At 44.0% G+C, this 24,411-nt stretch overlaps 1 protein-coding gene across 2 annotated transcripts in view; it reads left to right on the top strand.

Annotated features, from left to right (window-relative positions):
• The window catches only part of DOCK2 (dedicator of cytokinesis 2), a 411,048-nt gene that overhangs the window by 363,864 nt on the left and 22,773 nt on the right, over positions 1-24,411 (top strand). The window contains exons 35-42 of one of the 2 annotated variants that reach the window (XM_082726145.1): positions 1,138-1,281; positions 5,433-5,589; positions 7,518-7,558; positions 11,228-11,318; positions 12,133-12,252; positions 15,824-15,913; positions 17,782-17,886; positions 19,874-20,015. In XM_082726145.1, the coding sequence (XP_082582271.1) occupies positions 1,138-1,281; positions 5,433-5,589; positions 7,518-7,558; positions 11,228-11,318; positions 12,133-12,252; positions 15,824-15,913; positions 17,782-17,886; positions 19,874-20,015 (890 nt within the window). The remainder of the gene's footprint in view (positions 1-1,137; positions 1,282-5,432; positions 5,590-7,517; positions 7,559-11,227; positions 11,319-12,132; positions 12,253-15,823; positions 15,914-17,781; positions 17,887-19,873; positions 20,016-24,411) is intronic. The other variant, XM_082726146.1, reaches the window with a different exon arrangement.

Below are 24,411 nucleotides of genomic sequence, written 5' to 3'. Positions count from 1 at the left end.
ACTAAAAGTGTACAATTCAATGGCTTTTAGTATATTTGCAGAGCTGTACGATCATAACCACAATCTGATGAACATTTTTGTTCCCTCCCAAAAGAAACCTTATGTCCATTAGCCACCCCCCCCCCCCACTTTCTGTCCCTGTGAATTTGTCTGGTCTGCACATTTCATATAAATGGAATCAATATATGGTCCTTGGTGCCTGGCTTCTTACCCACGAGGGTCACCCCACACTGTAGCAGGTATAAGTGCTTAATTCGTTTTTGTGGCTGACTGATATTTCACTGTTTAGACACATCCCATTTTGTTTATTCACTTACCTATTAATGGATATTTCTGCTGTTTCTACTTTTTCAACTATTAGAAACAACGATGCTATGAACATTTGTGTGTAAGGTTTTGTGAGGACATATGCTTACGGTTCTCTTGGGTATAAACCGAGGAGTGGAATTGCTGGGTCATCTGGTAACTCTATTTGGTCTTTTGAAGAACCATGAGACTGTTTTTTTAAAATACCAGACCACTCCTATTCCTACCAGGTGTGTGTGAAGAGTTCCAGTTTCTCCCCATTCTCCCCAATACTTGTTAATAATCTGTCTTACTAATTAGAGCCATCCTAGTGGCTGTGAAAGTGCCATTTTGATTTGCATTTCCTTGATGGCTCATGATGTTGAGCATTTTTTCATGTGCATATTGGCCAATTATATATAGTTGGAGAAAGACATTGGGTTTTAACCCTGAATCCACCACCTAGCATCTCTATAACTTTGGGCCAATCACCATCATTAACCTCAGCATCTCCAGCTGTAAAATGGGAAGAATAAGCTTGTGGTTATTTTAAAGACTGAATAACTCTAAAGCATCTGGCACACAGCAGGTAAAGCTAGTGAGTATACTTTGTTCAGACACCTGATCCCCAGTTTCTGTCTCCATGTCAATTGTACCCTTTCCCCAAGAAGGACTTCACTGAAAGTTTGGTACTGTGGCTCAGACATCCCAGATTTCTTACTAGTTGCATATTCTCTGATGTGTATGATTCTCTGCTATAACTCGGACTTGGGGTTCTTTTTCCAATCCTTTTTGAATATTTTAACTTCAGCAACAAAAGCAAAACTAAAGGCCTTTCTCTAATCCTCACAGTGACCCTCCTTCCCCCACTCTGGAGGCAGAGCAGATTCCCAGCAGTACCCTGTCCCCCTTCTGTCACTGTGCACAGCCCTCACTAAACACATGGATTGCAAAGGTAGCTCAGCCAGAAGGAGAAGCTCACTGTCTGCCCCTCGGGTGGGTATCGAGACTCACTGTCCAGGGGAAAAAGTGACATTTTGCCCGAGTCAACGTTTATTTTAAAGTTCTAAAAAAGAAAATCTAAATATTGACCATAAGTGAAACCATTTGCGATGCTGGCAATTTCCATTTTTATAAGCGGATAGGGCTCTGTGGTAGTCTTCAGATGATCAGCAGGGTTTTCAAATCCTTCCTGAGCGATTATTTATAAAAGGAATCCTTAGAGGTTGAGGAAATTAAAAGCAGCTGATTATTTTTGCTCCTGAGATAGAGGTGTGAATGATTTCTATAAAACCAATCAAATCCAACCAAGGAGTCAAGGTCCCATTAGAATGTCCAGCAGCCAGGTCCTTGCTTTTTCCTTTGAACTTTCTGAGCCTCAGTTTCCTTATCTGGAAATTGGGGATAAAAATACTATCCATCTCTTAGAGGGTTTTTTTTTTTTTTTTTAGATTATGCAAGAGAAGTCATGTAAAGTGCTTAGCACAATTTCTGATAACTAGTTAAGTAGTCTGAAAATATTAGCTATTTTTATTGTTGTTCTTCAGGTAGATGCTGATGTGGTTATTTGAAGCCATGAGCCTACCTCTCATTTCTCCTCCAGGCTAGTCACCGTCAGTTCCTCCAACTATTCTTCTCAGCCCTTCATTCAGGGCTTCTACTGGCATGTAGGGCCTCCCATGGGCAAACACAATCCTGTGAGTACATGGCTTAGGAATATGATGGTGCCTCTGTGAATAGATCAGGGCTTCCCTTCTTGTGGCAACTGCAGCCCTGCTTTAGGGCATAGAGTGGGGCTGAATTTCAGCCTTTATGGGCTCTTGTGCAGTGCACAAGCCATACAACCTTACACAACACCCCACTCCTCCCTATCCTCAGAAATGTCCTCAGAGCCCACTGCCATTTGTCCATAACTGTCTTAATGTGAGGGTCCCACACTGAATGGAATAATTAGACACTCTATCCTGCTTTATTCCATCTGGAATAGAATGGAAAAATTCCATTGAGAATTTTTCCAGAAGTGGCAAGGGAGATGGAAAGCTGAAGAGGACAGAGAATGTGTGCTCTGAGTCCAAGATCCCACCCAAATCAGTTCATTATCTGAAAGCTGGCCTGTCATACGTGGTGCTGCACACATCATTTTTAAAGGAATGAGTGAAAACCCAGTTCCATCAGCACTGACAGAGTCGGCCTGGGCTCCTCCCTCCAAAGGCCTCCCACACTGAATGCAAATCAATTCCAGGGCAGGGTGAGCTCCCTCCAGGCCCCTCAAGGCTGGAGCATAGACATGGAATGGCTGGCAAGTGCTCTGCCACCTCTCCTTCCATTGAGTGAGGAATTCTCTGCATCAATTAGAGGTTCCCAGGACCATTTTTCATTGTACTTATTTTCAACTGAGGGTTCAAAGGAAGGGAAGAGCTGGGTGTCCTTGGCAGGACCTGTGGGCCTCATGCCTCCTCTATAGATTGATGATGTTAATAAGGCCCAACTCAAGGAAATTTTTAAAGTATTAAACAAGACAACAAATAAAGTGGGTTTGCACAGCATCTGGAACACGGGAATTACTCAATACATGATAGTATTACTATACTACAGTTAGTTTTTATTTCTATATCTGCTTCCCCTGCTACACTGTGATTTCCTGGAAGTCAGTGTCTTAATGATTTCTGAATCCCTAGTTCCTAGAACAGTATCTGTTGAGTGGATTGGTGAATGGTGGGTGATGGTAGATGGTGAACAGCTGGGTGATTTCCAAACAATCTTCTCATCTATCTCACCAATCCTAGACCATATGAGCAGCTTTCTTACCCTATGCCTAAAGAATAGTGAAACTAAGAAAGCCAGGACTGTGTTCTCCTAAACCCATGCTTCACAAAGGACCTATAGCACTAGCATCATCCAGGAGCTTTTTAGAAACGCAGAATCTTGGGCCCGAGCCCAGATCTACTGAACCAGAATCTATTAACAGAATCTGCTAAGCCCCAGGTTATTCCCATGGGCACTGAACTTTGCAAAGCCCTGGACTAAAGGAGTTGTTCTTCATGTTGCCTGCATATTGGAATCACCTAGAGAACTTTAAAAATAAAATACTGCTACCTGGTTCCCACTCCCAGGGATACAAAGTCATTGATTTTAGGGTGGGCATTGAGCTTTATAAAATGCTCCCCTGGGGATTCTAACATGTAGTTGGGACTGAGAACCACTAGTCTGGCTGCACTTAGGTGGTGAGATACCTTCTGGGTCTGAGCTTCCTGGGAGGCCGTGAGGTATCACACTCCAAACACTGGACAAACTTTGTCGCATTGTTATTAGCTTGGGAAGCAGGCTTGGAAGTGACTGTCCCAGAAGGAGTCAGGCACAGCTGTGACGGAGCCAGACAGGCCTAAATCACAGAGCAATTTGCATCTCTCATTCAGAGCCAGGGAACAGGTGCTTCTCCCACGGAGAAGATGGATTTGTCTGATCACAGCCACAGTTTGAGATGTCGCTTCCTTGCAGCCTGGTTTGGCTTCTGGGAGGAAATGACCCTCCAAAGTCCTTGCCTTTCTCACCTTTCCCTCCTAGGAGCTCTTGGGACCTAAGCTGCCACAGGGAAGGTAGCCAGAAACAAATAGTAGCCTGGGTAATTCTTGTCTACTCAAGATGCCTGAGAACAAACCACAATGTTTCTCTGTGGGAAAATAAGGAAGTATTTGGCTTGATTCCCAAGGTCACCACTTATTACAAAAGTGATTTGGGAAGGTCATTTAACCTCTCTGAGCCTTGATTCCCTCATCTATAAAATGAGGGGAAGAATTTTTACTAGTCATAATTATCATGATGATTTCTTAAGAAAAAGTAATGAGGGAAAAAATAGAAAAGAAAAGAAAGAAGGAAAAGTAATTAGAACAGTGTCTGGTGCAGAATAAGTGATTAATAAAAAGCAGTCATTAATCAAAATTTTAATCCATCTGTCTCCCTTTGCCTAGCCTGTGGACCTCCTGAAAGTAGACATGATTTTTTTTTATATATTTCTTATTTTTGTCTTTCTCCCCATACCCACCCCACACAATGCCTATTATATTGCCCAGCAACTAATAGATGCTTAAGGAATGTCACATTTTTTATTTTTACTTTTTAAAATTTAGAATACCAATATGACAACAAATGTATATTTTTCAAATAATATATGCACATTTAAATTTTAAAAACGAGTACTTTCTCCTCCACCCTCCCACCTAGACCCCTTGTCAGAAGCAACAGCTATTAAGAGTTTGGTGTTTGTCCTTCCTGACCATGTCTGCTACATACAGAAATATGTGATGCAGACGTGCAAGTTTACTTAACAAATGCTGGAGCCAGAATGTTGATCTTTAACAACTGTGTGACCTTGGACAAGTTAGTTGGCCTCACTGTGTCTTAGATGCCCCAACTGCAAACATCCCATCTCCTAAGACAATGATGGGAGATTGAATGATTTACCATTTGTGAGACGTTTGGAATAATGCCTCGGACATGGTAGGTTCTATGTGAGCTGGTTAAATAAAAAACAAATATTGTTCTGAGACTTAATTTTTCTGAGTGACCTGTATATTTTATGCAGAGCTTTTTGTGTCAAAGCATATTACTGTCTCATACTTTTTAATGTCTTCATAGAACTAAATTTTGTGAATATGCTTTAATTTATTAACCATTTGCCTATTGATGGACACTTAAGATGGTTTCAGCTGTTTCACTGTAGACACAATTTGTAAGTATTATAAATCTTTGCATGCTTCTGGGAATATTCCTTTCAAATAGATTCCCTGAAGTAGAATTGTTGAGCCGGAGATCGAGTATGTACACTTAAAAATTTTGATAGATATTGTGAAAATTGCTACTCAAAAGGTTGTACTGATTTACTCCCTAGGTGGGTGTGTACAAGTCACCATTTCCCCACACCATTGTCCACACTGGACATTTCCCCCCCATTCTGATGGTGGGTGGAAAAATTAAATATTTGCTAAACTATATGGACAAATAAGTGTGTAAATGAATATGTGATTGAATCAATGAACAAAATGGGTCAACACATGAACCAGGAGAACTTGGATTCACTGGTTTATCTGCTCCCCTCCCCCACCAGCACACTGGCCATGAGCTCACTGACCTCCCTTCTCTGCCCACAGCCTGATGGAGTGTGCTGCAGAGCACCCGACTATTTTCAAGTCGGTGGAAAACTTTGTGAACCTGGTGAAAGGCCTCCTGGAGAAGCTGCTCGATTACCGGGGTGTGATGGCGGACGAGAGCAAAGACAACCGCATGAGCTGCACCGTGAATCTGCTGGTCTGTGGGCTTGGCCACCTCTCCCCAAGGCCCCATCAGACCAGAGTCCTTGGGGCAGGCCTGGTGTGGGGTTTTGCTGTGCTTTTGATAGAGAAGTAGTGCTCAGGGCTTCGCAAACCAGACAAAAGTGAGATTGAATCCCTACTCTGCCACCTGCTTTCTCTGTGTCTTGAGGCCAATAACTTCATTACACGCTCAAGTTTCCTCATTGATGAAATGGGAATGAGTGTTTTCTTTAGTATTAAAGAAATACATCATATGGAAGGGAAGTGGCCCTAGAAAATGGTGTAGAGTATGAGCTCTGGAGTTACATAGCACCTGGGTTCTCATCCTACCTCTGAAAATTAATAGAGCAGACAAGTCCAAGAAGTTTTCTGAAGGGTTTCATTGTCTTATCTGTTCTATAGAGAAAATAACTGTAGCTATTTCTTGGGTTCTGCAGTCCAGGGGCATAGTTAAATGCTTACTAATATTACTTTCTTTCTCTTATGGATTGGAGTAATCGAATAACCAGAATTTACAGCAAAGTAGAATGGGCCAGGCTAACCAGAGCAGCTAATCTCAAGTCCAGGCCCTTACCCCCTCTACCACATGACCTGCCAAGAGTCATGAAAAGTCTCCCTTCGTATGTTCTGCCATACGGTCATGGGACAGGTAGTAGCAACCCTAGCACTTCACACCATCACTGGTTTAAATTAATGAAGTTGGCCAAAAGACCATGCGGCATCCATTGTATCAATGCCCCCTGCCATGCTCAATGCTCCAGAAATATAAATCCTGTCCTGTAGCTTCTTTGTGTAGTCTCTGTTTGCCCTAAGTGGACTCCCTTTTTAACAGCCTAGATATTGCCATTGATTTTTTGAAAGGCCAAGGGGAGTTTAAAAATCCTGATTACAGCAGAAAGGAGTTCACTGCTAATAACTCCACCAGGTCCAATTTACATAAAGAACAGGAAAAGGGGTTTTCCAGGGGTTTAGCAATTTCTCTCTATGGAGAGGCAGAAGTTAGTTGCAGAAAATGACCTTCAACAGTCAAACTCTGACCAGGGAGAGAGTTTGGAACAGGCTGATCCACAAGCAATTTTAATTAGACCTTGCTAGCTTGGTGTGGTATAAACATGGCATCAGGAAGGAGGACAGGAGGAGGGTATCGGGTAGCTGAGGTCTAGTGTGGCTCTGCCACCCGCTCACTGTGTACCCAAGAACACACCACCTCCTCTCTCTGAGCTTCCAGTGCCCCTGGGTACACTGGGTTAAACCAGGTCTTCTCAATGTATGGCTCAAGGGTCAGACCATGACCTCTTGGCTCAGAACTTGTGAGGACTCATTTACAAATGCATGAGATTAGGTGGAGATTAGGTGGAGCCCAGGGTTACTACTAGTCTACATGACCCCCAAGCCTAAGTTGGGCTTCCTAATATTGCCAAGTTTAAGTGTTTTTGACTGTGGAGTCTCCTCGTAAGTCCTCATACTGCTGTACCAACAGGAGTTATGATCCATTATTCTCCCTGAGATCTATTACTATTCCTATTACTCTGATTACTGCTATTACAGCTTTATCAGAGTACTAGGTCTGAGCTTGCCAGCATCAAGCTGGGCTGCCTTTTGTTGCAGACTCTGTCAAAGTGGACTGCCTCTATCTTGACGGTGCCCCATTCAGCACAGCAAATAGCTCAACTTCACCCCTGATATATGATGGTTGGGGTACCCCCTCTTTCCCTATACAGTCTAAGATTCAGGGAAGTGACTCTCAAGGAAGAATCCCTTAAGAAGGGTGTTTGATACATTCAGGGAAGTAAATTTTGTGCTCCCATCTCAGGGCCCCCAGATAGAAAACAGCAGTCTTCCCTTCATCTCCTTCTCTACGCCCTCTACTCCTGCCATTCTGCAAAGAAAAACACTCATCACTGTTTTTCCTCCACTCCCTAGAATTTCTACAAAGATAACAACCGGGAAGAGATGTACATAAGGTAAGATTTTTGTTTTCTAAAACCCAGACCTGCTGTGTCATTCTCTTGCTCTGTATCCTTTGGTGGTTCCCCACTGTCTTCAGGATAGAATTTAAACTTATCTTCTGAACACTAGGTCCCTCTCTGTCTGATTCCTAGCAATGTTTCCAGATTCAACTCCTTTCATTCTCCTATGAACAGCCCCCCATACTACATGGACTTCTGTGACCTGCCGTACTGTTTTGCTGTGTCCACAGGCCACACTTTCTTTAACCATCTTTGTGGACTGAGCTGGTGAATTGCATCTACATTTGTTGAAGGCTGGCACATGAGGCCCAAGTCCAGGGTTTATGAAGCATGTAGTGAGACCATTGGCTAGCCCAGTTTCAAAGAGAAAAAAAATACCAAGATGCATGATATCTGCTTCCTTGTAGGCACTTAAAAGACATTTATTTGAATATATCACGAAGTGGGGCTTTTTGGGGATATTAGCCTGGAGCAAAAAACTCCCTTGCCAGTTTTTCTCAGAATCTCATATTTTTTTTCACCAAGGTTTTTTGTTGTTGTTGTTGTTATTTTTACTCATTACAAAAATAATGCATACTTATTACCAAAACAACAGCAACAAAAAACTTATAAAATATAGACAAAAACAAAAGAAATGACATAAACTACCATAATCCATACATATTCTAGACCCTTTTATATTTATGTATAGATAGAATTCTATGCGTGCATATTTTTTACAAAAATGAGATCATATTGCTCATAATTTATTCTTTGCTTGACAAGAATTTCATGTCAACAGATGAATTTCAACATCATTTTTAATGAAACTATAAAATTCTCTTTCCAGAATATACCATAATTTATATAGCCAGTCCCATATTGTTGAACATTTAGGTTGTTTCCAACTTTTTTCTATCATAAATAGCACAATGACAAAATTTTTAGACATATGTCTTTTGTGCCCAAGATCTGTCTTGCACATATCCTCGTGAGACAAGAGACCACAGAGAGAAATTGTCCGGAAGTTTGACAAGCATTTTCAAGTCTTTTGACCCATTCTGTCAATGGCCAGAGACTCCAAGTCTGAACCTACTCTGCTATTATTGCAGATATTTTTAGGTACTTAGTTTAGCATTATTCCAGGAATAGGAACTATCATTTGGATAAAAGATAATTCCATAGGCTATCCTAAGCTTAGACAGTATTTATAACATCACTAGACAGGGCTTATTATAGCAGTACTAAGCTATGGAGTCCAAAGGGCCTGGGGTCTTCACCTTGTCTTCTCTGTGACCCTTGATAAATTTACCCAGTCTCTCCGGGCTGAAGTTTCCCCTTATAGAATGTTTCCATTCTACCTTCTGTTTTGAGGATTAAATGAGATGCTATAGGTAAAGTGTCTGGCACATAGATCCATCCCTCCAACCTCTTTTCTCTCCTTCCCATTTTAGAAACACAGATGGTGAGCCCCAGATCTCCATAAGCTCTGGAGATTTGAGTTCTGTTGTAATCTAGGAAAACTGCATTTGCCTAAACCAAACAATGTAACAGGGTATAGTCAGAAAACCTGTTCTGTTTGGCAGGCATAGTATTTAAAAACATTTTTAAATTGGTTGCCAAAATTTGAAAATCTAGAGATTTTACATAAAAATAAGAATTTCCCTCTTCTAAAAAACTCAGAAGGTGTAGCAGCACTGTGCCCTCCTTCTGTCCTGACAAATCTGGAGTACTCTGGCCATTACTCTGTCTCCATTCCCCATTGAATTTCACCCTGCTTACCTCACTCAAGCTGCCCATCTGGCCTGTGTAGATGTTTGAGCTTGAATCCCTGGTCAGGTCCATCAGGATGTTTTCCTTTGGCATCTATAGTAGATCACCAAATCCTTGAGTTGGCAAAGGAGAGAAGAGGGTGCCTTTGTTGATCAAGTAGCTGAAGGTAGCAGGAAATCTGTCCCTCTGGCTGCTCTCTTAAAGGTTTTTGGACCCAGCCATCTAGGGATTTAAGGGACCAAGGATGGGCAAGAAGATATAAGACAGGATTCACCATGCATATAGAAAACCTCTAAAGAAACCTATAAGAGCCTGTAAAGGTAGAACATATGCTCAACACTCCCTATATGCAAGCCACATGTAATTCCACTGATAGCTCTGATTGATGGGAAGAAAAGTGAGGAACAAGAGTGCAATAGCCATGATTGTAAAGGCAGAAATTGTTGATGCTGAAACCCGATTCCACCTATTTCTGGCTCTACTTTAACTTAAATCTGTGTTCTTTTTCGTTGTTGTTGTTTTTAAAGATTTTGTTTATTTATTTGACAGAGAGGGAACATAAGCAGGGGGAGTGGGAGAGAGAGAGACTCCCCACTGAGCAGGGAGCCTGATGCAGGGTTTGATCCCAGGACTCTGTGATCATGACCTGAGCCAAAGCCTAACTACTGAGCCACCCAGGGGCCCCAAATCTCTTTTCTTATCTATGAAAGGATGATTGGGAGGATGAATTGATATGACATATAAAGTACCCATTTGTTGGATGAATGAAAGAGCAAATCTTTCTACCTGAGATATTTATCTCTCCCTCATCCCCTTACTTTTAGATCCTAGCCCAACTGCCATGCTATAGAAACTTTTTCTAGAAGTCCCTCCTCTCTACACCTAGATTAATTCTGTTCTCATGGTACCACAGACCTCTCCTTCACCACATAGATCACACATGAATTTTTGAAATGTAGAGTCATCCCAGGGTTCAGAACCGGAACTTCATATTGCAAAGGGAGAGAAGGTGGAAATGTGGTTGTGGTTGAATAGTGTATTTTTCCTACTGACAGCTCCAGGTCTCCACATGGATATCCAATCTTGAGGCCCGGATCCACTTGTTTTTCTTACCAGAAAACACACTTGTTTTATACCAAGAGAACACTGAAGACAGCTGTCCTTTATAGTGCTGTGGCTTTTTCATTCTCCTGGACTGGTACAATGTTTAGAACACAGGCTCTGGAAACAATTAGCCTGGGATCATGTTCCAGCTATTCCAATTATTAAGACAAGACTTTTTTTTTTTTTTTCAAATTTTTTTTTTTAAGATTTTTATTTATTTATTTGTCACAGAGAGAGAGAGCACAAGCAGGCAGAGTAGCGGGCAGAGGCAGAGAAAGAGAAGCAGGCTCCCCACTGAGCAAGAAGCCCAATGCGGGACTTGATCCCAGGACACTGGGATCATGACCTGCACTGAAGGCAGCGGCTTAACCACCCAGGCGTCCTAACACAAAACTTCTGATGAGTTATTCATCTTGCCTTCCTTAATTTCCCTTACTTGTCATATTGCATTGGCCAGAATCTTCAGTATCAAGTTGCATACTGGCTGGGATGGTACTTAAATTCTCTAGGCCATAGTCTTTTCATCTGGAAGTGAGAATTCTCAAAAAACCCATCTCCCAGGGTTGCCATAAGGATTAAATGATCTAAGGCTTTCAAAATACTTAGCGTGCTACCTCTCACACACGACGTATCTCACTAACACTAAAGGCTGCTGTCGTTGCCCATGTAGGAGGAGCTGATTATCGAAAATGGAGGACTCCTTTGTGATCCTAAGTGGTGCCTAGTTGTTCTGTATGACTCTCACCTGGCCTTACCTCCTGCCTCCTTGTCACCGAACTTGGTAACCTAGCACATTTCCCTGCACAGGTACCTGTACAAACTCCGTGATCTTCACTTGGACTGTGAGAATTACACAGAGGCTGCCTACACACTCCTTCTCCATACCTGGCTTCTCAAGGTACTGCCCTTCCAATGAAAATGATTTGTGCTAGGATCTCTATGGGGCCCCAACAACGAATTAAAGAGTTAAGAAAGAAATAGAGAAAGAGAGAAAGGAAAGAAAGAGAGAAAAAGAGGTGGAAAATGAGGGAGAAAGAGAAAAACAGAAAGGAAGGAAAGAGATGGCAAGAAAAGGGGAAAGTAAGGAAAGAGATGAAAGAAAAGGAAACGGAAAGGAATATTAAAGGGAAAGGAAAGGAAAGGAAAGAAATGGAAAAAAGAGTTAGCCAATAAATTTTGTTTTGCTCTGTCCCCAAACTCTTGACCTGGCCAGTTACTTCTCTACACTGCTTTGCCTGGTCATATAAAGTTTCAAGTGACATTCACATTTAGCAACAACAATAAACGCCCCCCCCCACAAGATATATTTTACAATTTTATATAACACCCAAAAATCAACTATAAATCATCAGCATGCCCAGTGAGCTGTTTTCTATCTCTTGAAAACAGTATTGTAACTGCACAACACCTAAAGGATTTCCTTTGGCTTTTGAAAAGCTGGGACCCTGTCTTATAGGGGTTCAGAGAAAATACCCTACAAATCATACACATGAGCCAAGAGAGAGTCGAATAAGCACCACTTGGCAAAAATCAGGAGGCACTTCCCAAATGGTTACTGCAGCCCAGCAAATCTCTGACCACTCACAGACAGGGTGGTGGGCAAGCTGGCAGAGGTGCTGGCAGGGCTTCCTCTTGCTTCTCATTAGTGAGGAAGATACCTGCCTCTGGCTGCCTCTCAGCCCTGGGTGACTTCGTGTGTCTTTTCTTCTCAGTGGTCGGATGAGCAGTGTGCCTCGCAGGTCATGCAGACAGGCCAGCAACACCCCCAGACTCACCGACAGCTGAAGGAGACGCTCTATGAGATCATCATAGGCTACTTTGACAAAGGAAAGGTAATTTGTCCCTGTCTTTCTTCTCTCTGTGTGGCCTTAGATATGGGAAAGTCAGTTCCTTCCTATTCTCTGCACCCCATCCATCTACAGGTCTGGTCAGCTCTCCCTCCCAATTCTAAGTCTGATCACTTGACTCCACCTTCTCACCACCTCGATTCAAGTCCATTGTTCACTTGGCTACTCAATGGGTTCTCAGCAATCTGCCTGTTTCCTCCATTGCCTCCAACAGATCATCCTTCAGACAGAAAATGGGGATCATTAAACATACACTGGATCTCATCATTCTCCTGTTTACAGTCATCCCCATGGCTCTCCCTCATTCCACCAGAATGGTTACACAATCCTGCTCATGACCTGTGAGGGCCCATGTGAGCTGTCCTCTGACTGCTTCCCTATTTCATCCCTGCCAGCTCCCACATGTTGTACGCCACACTTCTTTCCACGTTGGGTTCTTTGCACTTGCTTTTCCCACCTTCGAACATTTTTCTCCATAGCTTTCCATCACAGGCTCCTTCTCACAGCTCAGAGCTCTGCTCAGACATCACGTCCTCAACGACTTTCCCTGACCAACCTAGACAAAACAGAATTTTAGCATGCCATGAACACAGAGACTTGTCCACTGCTGAATCCCCATTTTCAAGCACAGAGACTGACATGTGAGGCCAAATAAATATATGTTGAACAAGTGAATGAATCGAGTAACTGAATGACACTATGATGCTATCACTGATTTTTAACAGTAAGGACAAAATGTTTGGTTGGGTTTGGTCAAGAGATTAGGCAGACCAACTGCTACCCACTCCCAGTCTCCAGGTGTCTTCAGGAAGCACCAACCCAAATGCATCCATTTGTCCTACAGGAGATGTGGCATGTCGGCTAACTGCTCAGGCTCCTTCCTGGATTCAAACCTTACTCCTCTACTACCTACAGTTCCCTTGACCTCTTAGGGACTCCAGTTCCCACCCAAGATAGTGATACTAATAGTACGTACTTCCTAGTGTTGTTGTGCAAATTAGGTGAGAGAGCACATGGCGAACAACTAGTCCTATCTTCTTAAGTTTTAGCTTTCACCTTTACCCTCTTCTGCCTTCAAGGCCCCAGTGACTCGGCCACTTCCTCCATCAAGCTTTTCTTGAATCCTCCAGCTTACCTGCAGCTTTCCCTCTCCTCTGAATTACAAGGTCTCTTACAGCTTATGGGGACATAATGTAATGGACTTAATTTTGGTCTGTTCTGTCGCTGCCGCTCATCGTATCTGTCTTAGCCTGATCTCCCCATCTTCCCTGGAAAGACAAAATGAGGTAATGTCTGTAGAAGGGCTTATAAATTCCCAGGAGCTGAGCAGTTGGAAAGACTGTTTTGATAATTTACAATTATAAGCCTCTTGAGGGCAAAGAGTCTGCCATTTCTGGAACCTTCTGCCCTACTGGCATCACGGCAGAGCTCACGATTTGTTTACAGCTAATTTGGTCCATAACAGTGTGAACGCCCAGAAGGACATGTTGAACTTTATCCTCTGCAAAGTATCCAGTTCAACTCACTCTCTGCTGAGCAGAGAGGAAAAAGACACCATCCCTGATCTCCAGCTGCTTATCATCTAGTTGGCAAAACAGACATGCCAGTCATGATCTTTTTTGTGTAGTACCCTTTGGAGTTGTACAATAATGGAGGATGAGGGAGGGAAAGTCAGTGCCAAGGTACTTTGGGAGCAGAGAAGAGGGAACAGATGGGTATAGCTTACTCTGATAGCCACTGCTGTGGAAGTTTCCAGAACAAGCCCAAACTCTTCAGCATCCCTTTACCTTCCTTTCTCCACAGTGGAGATTTACTGCTCCAGAAACACACAAGGGCTTTCTCCTCCATTAGTCAACCTGTCAATACTTGTGAACTCCTGTATATCCCTTAAAACCCAGTTCTCACATCTATTTATGTGTATCTTTACCCACATGTGTTTCATGGAAGAAGAGACTGTGTCTTCTCCATATTTACGTTTGTCCCATCACTGTATGAAATATCAAGTCTGGTGCTCCATAGTTACTATATGAGATTCAGAGGGATGAGTAACTGTCAGAGGTCCCAGTGACCATGTGGGCAGACTCAGGGAGAAATCTTAAGGTATCTGACTCCCTCCCTGGCCCCTTAGTTGTCTCTTAACACAGGGGGAGAGCATTTCTGGCATATTATGGTAGGAAGTTGGCAAATACCTACACATGAGCCAGATAGTCCCCTGACCCAGTCCAGGGACTATATCACCATCTTCTTGTCAGGCTTAAGAAAAGAAAAGCCCCAGCCCAGTCTGGTCTGTAGACTTGGTTCCTCCTGGCATATAAAGCATTTTTATGCCCTTCACTAAGTTGTCCACGGGTTTACAGCCGTGGCTCCTCCACTCGGCACTTGCTTTTATTTATTTTTATGCTTGGATGCAGAGAGAGCATTTTTGCTACAAAGCACACACTACATTTTGGCAACCTCCCCTCTCTCCTTCTCCACCTCCCCTAGCTTCTTCATTTAGATGCATTTTCCATTTTAAACTGAATATGAAATGTGATGGGTGTCCCTTGAGATTGCCAGATCTCCAGCCCACTCTGCATCTCACCCGCCTCCCTGCAGAGGCTCCCGACCCCCTTTAGTCTAAGATGGAAGGATGATCTATTGGATTCAGTCTAAGAGCAGAGGAAACAGAAAATCCCCTATATCCAGGCTTGTTTTATTTTTTTAGCATTTTTTTTTCAAATGGAAAAGACCTATTTACAAAAACTTCTTTTTTTTCTTTTTTCTTTCTTTCTTTCTTTTTTTTTTTTTTTTTTTTTTTAAGAGAGGGACTGGGGGTGTGGAGCAGAGGGAGAGGAAGAGAGAGAATTTTAAGCAGGCTTCATGCCCAGTGCGGAACCCAACATGGGGCTCAATCTCACAAACCTGAGATCATGACCTGAGCTGAAATCAAAAGTCAAATACTTAACCAGCTAAGCCATCCAGGTGCCCCTTACAGAAAGTTCTAATCACTCTTTTTATGCTCTAGTTCCAGATCCATCCCCACCTCTATACAGCCCCTCCCAACTCATACACTCCAAATAACCCCATTAGGAAGTGACAGGTATAAAATTTTGGTTACATGAGATGAATAAGTTCTAGAGACCTGCTGTCCAACCTTAGGTCTATAGTTGACAATCCTCAGGTCACACCCAGGTGTGCATTCTAGCCCAGCTGTTGGTCAGGCGTGTGACCTGGGACAGTGTTTCTGTCTATCTGAACCTCCATTTCTCACTTGGGAAATGCAGATGTTACCAGTCACCTCCCAGATCAGCTGTGAAGAACCAAAGAGCATGCAACTAAAGAACTAAAGTATTTATCCTCTTCTCTGACTGCTCCATTATTTGTCACAAAACTAGAGTGCGGGGCCGAGGAAGGGTCATGCTCCCTGTGAGGTAACTGGCTTGCTGTGCATGGGCTGGGCCTGGGTCTGAGAGAGGCTTGCAGTCCCAGGAGGCATGCTGCCACAAGTCCCTTCCTCAGCAAGATTCTGCAAGACTGGAGATGCCTCCTAACCTTTGTGTCCATGACCTTCCTATAGATGTGGGAAGAAGCCATCAGTCTGTGCAAGGAGCTGGCGGAACAGTATGAGATGGAGATCTTTGACTATGAGCTCCTGAGCCAGAACCTGGTAAGGTTGGGCGCCCACGGCCTCGGACTCCCCAGGGAGGCAGGCGAGAGGAAGTGGGAGGCCAGGTGGGGTCAGGACTACAGAAAAGGACTGGAAGTAGGGCCTGGGCTGAGGAAGGCTGCTGCAAGCCTTCCTTCCAGATGGGAATATTTCCAGAGAGAGTATTCTGGGAAAACTCATCAGTGACAGTTTCCCGGATGGAGTGGTAAGTACCTGCTTGGCACTGGGGCAGCCGCTGCTGTTGCATACCCGATAAACACTGGGCTACATTTGCAGTAAAATCCCCACAAATCACTAAGCCAATTAAATAAAAACGCAAATTTGTGCTTTCTGATTAACAGATAAATCACATTAAAATGCTCCCCATCTGGCCATTCCCCATTAGCTCCTCGGTGCTGGTGATTTGGTGGGGGTGAGTGGAAAGTGGGGGAAGCCAGCCTAGCCTGCTCATGCTGCAGATATGGGGCTTGGTGGGGAGGTGGCCTCTGTAGGGACAATGCAGGACACCCTGGCTGCTCCTACTGCTCAGACACTTCCCACAGATCTCCTGGCCCCCTCAGACCCAGGACCCTGATGCCCCATGCTGGCCTATTTGAAAGACCAGTCCAACTGTGTCCAGGAAACTCTAAAGCAAGAAGCAGAATGTGGAGAGATGATTTATGGCTCCTTTGAGGGGGAAATTGGTACTGAGTACAGTGTTCTTGTTAAAAACAGCCGAGCTGTTAGCGGTTTGTGCTGTGTGTAAGATGCCATGCAAACACACAATCAGTCACACCAAAAGACACTACGTCTACCTCATGTACATCCACATAGATGTTTGCAGACATGGAGACACGCATGCCTTCTCAACATGTGCATTCATGTGCTTGCACCAGACACACACTCATGGAGTGCACACTCATGTACATACACCACATTCAGTACACATTTGTGTGCATACATACACACACAGAACACACGTTCGTTTGTACACATGCACACACATGTCCCGTACACAGTTATGTACACGTGCACACACCTAACACACGTGAAATATACATGTGCACATGTATGCACAGCACATGGGACACACACGTACCCATGAGACACATGGACACATGCATGTGCCTGGAACACATGCTTATGTGTGTGCACATGGCACACATGTGATCTCACGTATGCACACACATGGTACAGATTCATGTGCCTGCTGATGTACGTGCACATCTGCGCTCTGAGGCTCTGCTGCACAGGCTTGTGTCCACACACATTTATCTCCATTGTGTCAAATGTAAGAAGCCATCGGCGTGAGATGTGGTATTCTTTTCATGTACCCTGTCATGATATCTGTCTAGCTAATAGCAATTGTAAGATGCTAGTAGATGTAAAGTAAGATGTAAACTGTTTTCAGAGATGTTAACATATGAAAACACACACCTCTCAGAACTGATGAAATACGTGAAGTGTGCACACACAGGAAGCCATCTATATTCAGGCATATTTGTGCATCTGTAGAGCCTCATAAACACATGCCTGGTGTGCCTGGGAGGGGCAGCAGTGTGGCGAGGGGACTCTGGACAGCTGGCTGGATTAAGCCCCACACTTACTGGCTGCATTAGGAGACACCATTTCTTTCTCTGCAAAACAGATACGATACTTGGGAATTGTTACAAGGATGATGCAAGTAAACAAGCTAGTATTCAATACGGAACTTGGTATAGGGTAAATACAGCTATTGCTGTGATGTTTATAGACATATCCACGGACATGCAAACATGTGCACTGGGCATCTTGGTATAATGGTCATGTCTCAAGTGTGGTCTCTCTGAACTGAATGTGCCTTTGGTGTGCATCTATGCTGTTATAAGTTATGAGTTTTCTCCTTCCAGATCCAGCAGGCAAAATTCTATGAAAACATCATGAAAATCCTCAGGCCCAAGCCAGACTACTTTGCCGTTGGATACTACGGCCAGGGATTTCCCTCCTTTCTGCGGGTGAGTGTGCTGGTGACAGAGACCCAGGCCAGAGGCCTGTAGCCTCTCAGTTGTCACTTTGTGCTTTGAGGATCTACTTATCCTCAAACTCTGTTCTCTCCAGATTCCGAGTGCTGCCCCTCCCCCAGCACACGCCCAGTCCCTTCCATCATCACCATTCTCAGGCACCCCATGTTTCTCTAGATGTGCAGCAATCAGAGCTGCCCCATGAGGTAGTAGCTCACTGCCCCTTGAGTGAGGCGTTCAAAGAGAGCCGGAGGACCTCTGCTACCCAGTAGGCAAGGCAGAGCATGCATTCTCAGACCCTTTGGGCTCAGGAATCTCTTTTCTATCTGAAAAATTATTGAATTTTTCCATGAGCTTTATATTTAAAGATTCTCTACATTTACCATATCCAAAATTAAAACTAAGAAAATTTTAAAATATTTATCCATGTATTTAAAAATAATCAATCAAGTTATGTTAACATAACTTGTGTCTTTATGAAAAATAGTGTGCATTTTCCCATAAAAATGTATGCAAACAGTAAGATTGTTTCATATTTCTGCAAATCTCTTTAATGTTTAGATTAAGAGAGAACAACTAGGTTCTTATACCTGTGTCTGCATTCAGTCTGTCATGATAATACACATCATGCAGGCTCTGGAAAATTCTACTTTACATCTGAAAGAATCAGAGTGAAAAAGGCAAATATCAGCTGACCATTGTTATGAAGAGTATTCCTTGGTCTTATGAGGTCCCAAAAGGGTCCCAGAGACCCTCAGATGTTTCTGGAACATACTTTCTGAACCAGTGCTCTTATGGATTATTCACTGATCATGTAGAGAGTTGGACTAGGTCAGCTATAGGCTTCCTTCCTATAGGACACCTTCCAGTGAGCCTAAGGTTCAATTCTGAGATCAAGGAGATACAAAAGAAACAGCAAATCTGATCTTTGACCTTACTTGATTTGAGGTCCAGTCCAGGACATAAGTCTCTCATTGTTACCAGTCAATGTGGGAATCAGAGTGGGCTCAGGGGAGGGAGCACCATAGCCTGCAGAAGAGATCGATAGTAAGACATTCCTCGATGGAACAGAGGTGGCTTCCCAAACCTGCTTGTTCATCAGAATGCCCTGGGGATCCTACTCCCATAGATCCCATTTCAGTAGGTATGGAGCAAGGCCTGGAGAGCTGAACTTCTAGAAGTTTCTGAGGCCCATCTGTCAGTCCCTCAGATTTGATAGCACTGAAAATGCAGAGGTGACAGATGAGGGCTTGGACCGAAGAACTTCCAGACCATTAGAGGTAGCACAGATGGTACAGATACAGTCTAGAACAGGGTTTCTCAGCTTCAGGACTAGCGACATTTTAGACCAGGTTATTCTTCATTATGGAGGCTGTCCTCTGCATTGAGGCACATGTAGTAGCATCCTGGGTCTCTACCCACATTAGTTCTGGTAGCTCTCCCTTCCCCAAGCTGTGATGACCAAAAATACTTCCAGAATTGCCAGGATTCCTTAGGAGGTGAAATTACCCCCAATTTGAAAACTACTGATTTAGAGGAGGCTAACACAGCCAAAGAAGAATAAAAAGTGTATTTCTGTGCATCTAAAACCAGGAGCCATGAGATGAAAGACCCGAATGCTGGGACCTTCCACCCAGCAGGTCCAGCCCACATGGCCCATGAAAGGCAGAAGGGACGTTTTGTGGTCATGTAATCAGAAGAGCAGGTATGACACATCGAAAGGAGAGTGAGGAATAATTCTGAAAACTGTCCGTAAGACAATCTGAAGAAGTTCTCAGCACCCATGATCCCCTCTCCTTTTAGAATCAAACTTCTAGGTCAGTGAAATGAGCTTCTTGCTGTAGTGGGGAAGCAGAAAGGAGAGAAATCTACAGGAAGTCCTCATAGATCTGTGCTCATGTCACAAGCCTCCCAGCTTTGCTTGCATCACGTTCTCCAAGCCTGGGCCCTGAGATCTCTGTTGCGTGTCCTTTCTCTGCAGAACAAAGTATTCATCTACCGAGGGAAGGAGTATGAGCGGAGAGAAGATTTCCAGATGCAGCTGATGAGCCAGTTCCCCAATGCAGAGAAGATGAACACAACCTCTGCCCCTGGGGATGACGTCAAGAATGCCCCAGGCCAGTGTATCCTTGGAGAATGGCCCAACCAGGGTCCAGGCAGAGGCAGCTCTGCTGGGACTTTAGCCCACAGAGCCCCACCTTGGAGCTTAGAGCTGCTGCCAGAATCATGGTAGTGGTGCCAATTTTAGTGTCCAACGTGGGATCCAAAGAATCCATCTCGGGAAACTCTAAATGTTGCATTCATTGACCAATTCACTCATTCAATCATTCTCATAATGAATACAATCAGGCCCTTCCTCTGTGCCAGTCATTGTGCAGGGTGCTGACGATCACACTCACAAAGTGATCCTACCTTCAGGAAGCTTACAGTCTAGCAAGTAAAAGAGACACCAAACAACTAATTGTACCATTAACTGTGTTTATACAAATGGGATTAATGCCAAGAGGAGGCCATGCAGGATACTGTGATCGGGAGGACAGAGATGGCTTCCTCGAGGAGGATAATGTTGAACGTTAGCAACCAACCAAAGGCTGGTGGGAGGCAGGGAGAATGGCCCAGACAGAGGAAAAGGACTCTTATGTGCCCAGGCCTCAAGTCAGAAGGAGCACAGCGGGTTCCAAGAACTGAAGTATTGTCACATTGCTCTTAATATAAGATCAAAACTCCTGGGTGAGGCCAGTAGGCTGTCCACCATGTGACCCTCTGACTCCTGCCTGCCTCTCCAATGTCATTGACCCCTCCCTGTGATTCTGTCTCCCTCTCATGCCCCTCTGACCACAGTGGCCTCATTTCTGTTGCCTTAACACACCTAGCCGGTTCCCCCTGGGCCTGTGCATCTTCTGTTCCCTCTGCAAGCCATGCCCTTCCCCTAGCTCCTTTCTCACCCATCAGACCCTAAGTTGGTGTCATCTCCTGTAAGAGCCTCTCCTACTCACTTATGTAAAGTGGCCTTTTCTGAACTCTTCATGAGCCTCGTATCTCAAACCTTGTTTGCTTCCTTTAGAGAACTGATCTAACTGTGTTATTTCTTGTGCTTATTAAAGGTTAACATAAGCTAGACTGCAAGCTCTGGGAGGGCAGAGGCCTGCACTGCCTTGTTCACAGCAGTACCCCCTCCCCCAGCCTGCCCCGGTGCACAAAGCTGATACTGAGAAATTCCTTGTGATTAATGCAAAAACAAGGGGAATAAGAGAGAAAGCAAAGAGAGATAGACAAATAGAGACAAGAAGGAAGAAAGGACACAGGGAGGGAGCCAGCTCATTGGAGTCCGCAGAGGAGGGCACAGGAAACACGAGATAATGCCAGTGAGGTTGGGTAGGCAGTGGTGTTCATAGGGCCTGGAGGTGACACGCAGCAGGAGACAGGACTCCAGGGGGGCAGAGAGCATATGAACCCAAGGATCAGGCAGACAGCTGAGTGGAGAGGCGCTCACCCACACTAGCTCCCTGCACCGCACCCCGTAGCAAAAATTAAGTTACAGCCTTTAAAATGGAGTTGACAAGTCGCATGGCTGGTCTGCTAAGTCTGCCAAACCTTAATCCAAATATTTTTCCCTTGGGTGATAAATATGCATCTGTAACCTTTTCATTATGCTCACCTGCCCTTCATGCCTGCTCTGCCGCGGTATTTGCAAGAGGAAATGCAACTAGTCCTGGGGCTGCCTGGTTACAAATGCAGTTTTGGTTAGAGCGGAGATAGATTAGTACTGAGGCCCTTCTTCAGTGGACTTGTGGTGTGGACTAGCTCTGCGGTCTTGTAGTTTGGGGTGAAGGGAGAGCATGTGTTACTGGGCCATTTCATCATCTGGGGGACTGATTCAGTGCCAAGAATCAGGTGGAAAAGGATAAAGGGCTGACATTCGCTAAATGTCCTCTTCATGCCATGCATGAGAATGAACGCTTTGTAAACATTATTTCCTTAACACCCATAAAACTCTTTAAGATGGGTATTATTTTTGTCCTAGTTCATAAGGAAGGAATGTGTAGGGCAGAGAGTAAAGTAATTTTCCTAGGGGCACAAACCTAGTTAGTGATGGAGATGAGATCTGAACTCCAGGATCTATTTCCAAGTCTGTATTCTTTTTATAATGCCATCACTTTCATCAAGATTCACGAAGAGAATATTCTTTATTAACTGTTCACCATGTACCGGGCATTTTTCATGCATTGTTTCATTTTATCCTGAAAGCAATCCTGTGAGTTGGGGAGTATGACTCTGTATTTTGCAAATAAGAAAACCAAGGCTCAAAAAAAATGTAAGCAGCTTGCACAAGGTCCTGGGAACCAATAGAGCTAGGATTTGAACTCATGTCTGCCTATTGCCAAAATCTGAGCCCTTATTGCTCTGCTCTCCTACCTTCTCTAGTAGAGCTGACAAGCAGCTTAGAAGGGTGACATCTCTCATGTCTTCTCATTTAAGTATCAAGTAGGGGAAGATATCTATAGCAAAGGTCTCTTCGTCTCCTATCTCCCATCTTCTGCCTGTCCAGAACTTGGGGTCACAGTTCCATGCATAGATTCAATATGTAGTGAGACAGTCTAGCCATGTGTCCTCCTGAACGTGATTTGAGGGCTCCAGTGTCCCTAGCTTCCCCAGGACAGGTTTGGATTCTCCTCTTGGGCCAAGGCCAATTGCTAATATCAGTAAATATGACCTAGAACCTTCTCTACAGCAAGGGTTAGCAAACTTCTATGTCAAGGACCAGATAGGAAATATTTTAGACTTTGTGGCTGTGTGACCTCTGTGTCATAACTACTCAACTCTGTTGTTGTAGTGGGAGAGCAGCCAGAGATAATATATAAATGAGTTAGAGTGGAAACCAAAGTGGTTTCCTTCTCAGAGAAGGCTGTTGGCTATATGGCTTGAGAAAGAAAATAGTTTTCCTGAATATTGCAGAAATCCTTCCAGTGAGGTTTGGCATTGGGTTCTCTCTCTCTCTCTCTCTCTCCTCTCCACCCCCTTCTCTCTCTTTCTCTCTGAGGGACTCCCATTTAATTCTCCAGAGGTAAAACAATTAAATCCCCCAGCATATTAGTATGGACTGAGTTTATCAGAGGGGAAAAATTGAATTTAACTTGGAATTATATTTTAGCCATTTCTTCCGTGTGAAAGGATCATAGCCTCTGCCATCAGAAAGCTCACAGTGTGGTGGGGAGGGCTTGGGAGGAGAAGAAGACAGGGAGCTAAAGAGATAAGAGTCCTAAGTACAGAAAAATGCTGTGAAGAGTCGAAGGCAGGAAGGGGGTAAACTGAGAGCACACAGAGCCTGTCATAGTTCACATTTGCCTCAAGGGCTCAAAGGGAGAGGGGGTGATGTGAGAAAATATTTCAAGCAAAGGGCATAGAAGAATCTTTTGGGTAACCGGAGATAATGGTGCGACATGTGTTGGGATCATATTAGAGTATGATGTATTTGAATGCCAATAAGAAGAGTTTGTGATTTATTAGTTGGCAGAATTTTGAGGTTCAGGAGAGGTTTTCTGGAGTTCTGGTGGTCACTGGGATGCGTGTATCCAAGTACACTCATCCCACTTGTACACTCATGCCGACTTACAAGAGTACTTGGATACCTGAGGAAGAGAGATGAGTAAAGGAGACATGGAAGGCAGAGGAAGGGAAGCAGGAGCCAGGGAAGAGGACCAGTGATGACTGGGTTTGTTTATTTGGATTGCTCTGTTATCAGCTTAAAATGAATAAAGGTCTAGAATAGGCAGATAAAGCTCTCACCGCCTGTGCCTGTGTCAGGCATCACTAATCAATCATAGAACTGTTTCCCACTGAGCCTGGACACAGCCTTATAATCCTGCCACAGGCAGTTACTTTCAAGCTTTCAGACTTGGAATGCAAAATGATATCTATTTGCATGCTCTAAAGCAGTGTTTCCCAAGCTTAAGGATGCATATGTACCACCTGAAGATCTTAAGAAACTTCTCTGATTCAGTAGGTCTGAGGACAGGCTTGGGACTCACCATCTCTAATGAGCCTCCAGGTGATAGGGTACCACTGGGAAAGGACCACACTGGAGTCTGGAGTGAAAGAACCCCAAGCCGGGGCGTTAACAGATCAAATACAAATCTCTGTCCTCTTCTCACAAGCTGTGCGACCTTCAACAACTAGGCTGGCTTCTTTGACTTTGATGTCCTCATCTAGGAAAGGGGATGACTTACATGAATAACACTGCTCAGTGGAATTGGCGAGAAGCAAGGAGACCATGGGGAGATGTGTTCTGCAGCTGATTGAGAACTACACATTCATTAGATGATATTACCATCAACATAGAAATAGTGATGATGATGATTAAGGACCACCAACCAACTGTTAGCAGGGGCTGAGCCCTGGGATAAAGTTGCAAGTGATAAGCAGTTCTGTTAAGGACCAGAGTGACTACTAACTTGTCATTAGGACTTAGTTGGCAGCCAGCAACCTGAGGTCAGTCATTCAATCAAACCTGGCCTCAGA

Source organism: Mustela nivalis (assembly GCF_964662115.1).
Source record: "Mustela nivalis genome assembly, chromosome: 3".
Taxonomy (NCBI): Eukaryota; Metazoa; Chordata; class Mammalia; order Carnivora; family Mustelidae; genus Mustela; species Mustela nivalis.
The sequence above is the reverse complement of the archived record's forward strand: the minus strand, read 5'-3'. Positions and strand labels throughout refer to the sequence as shown.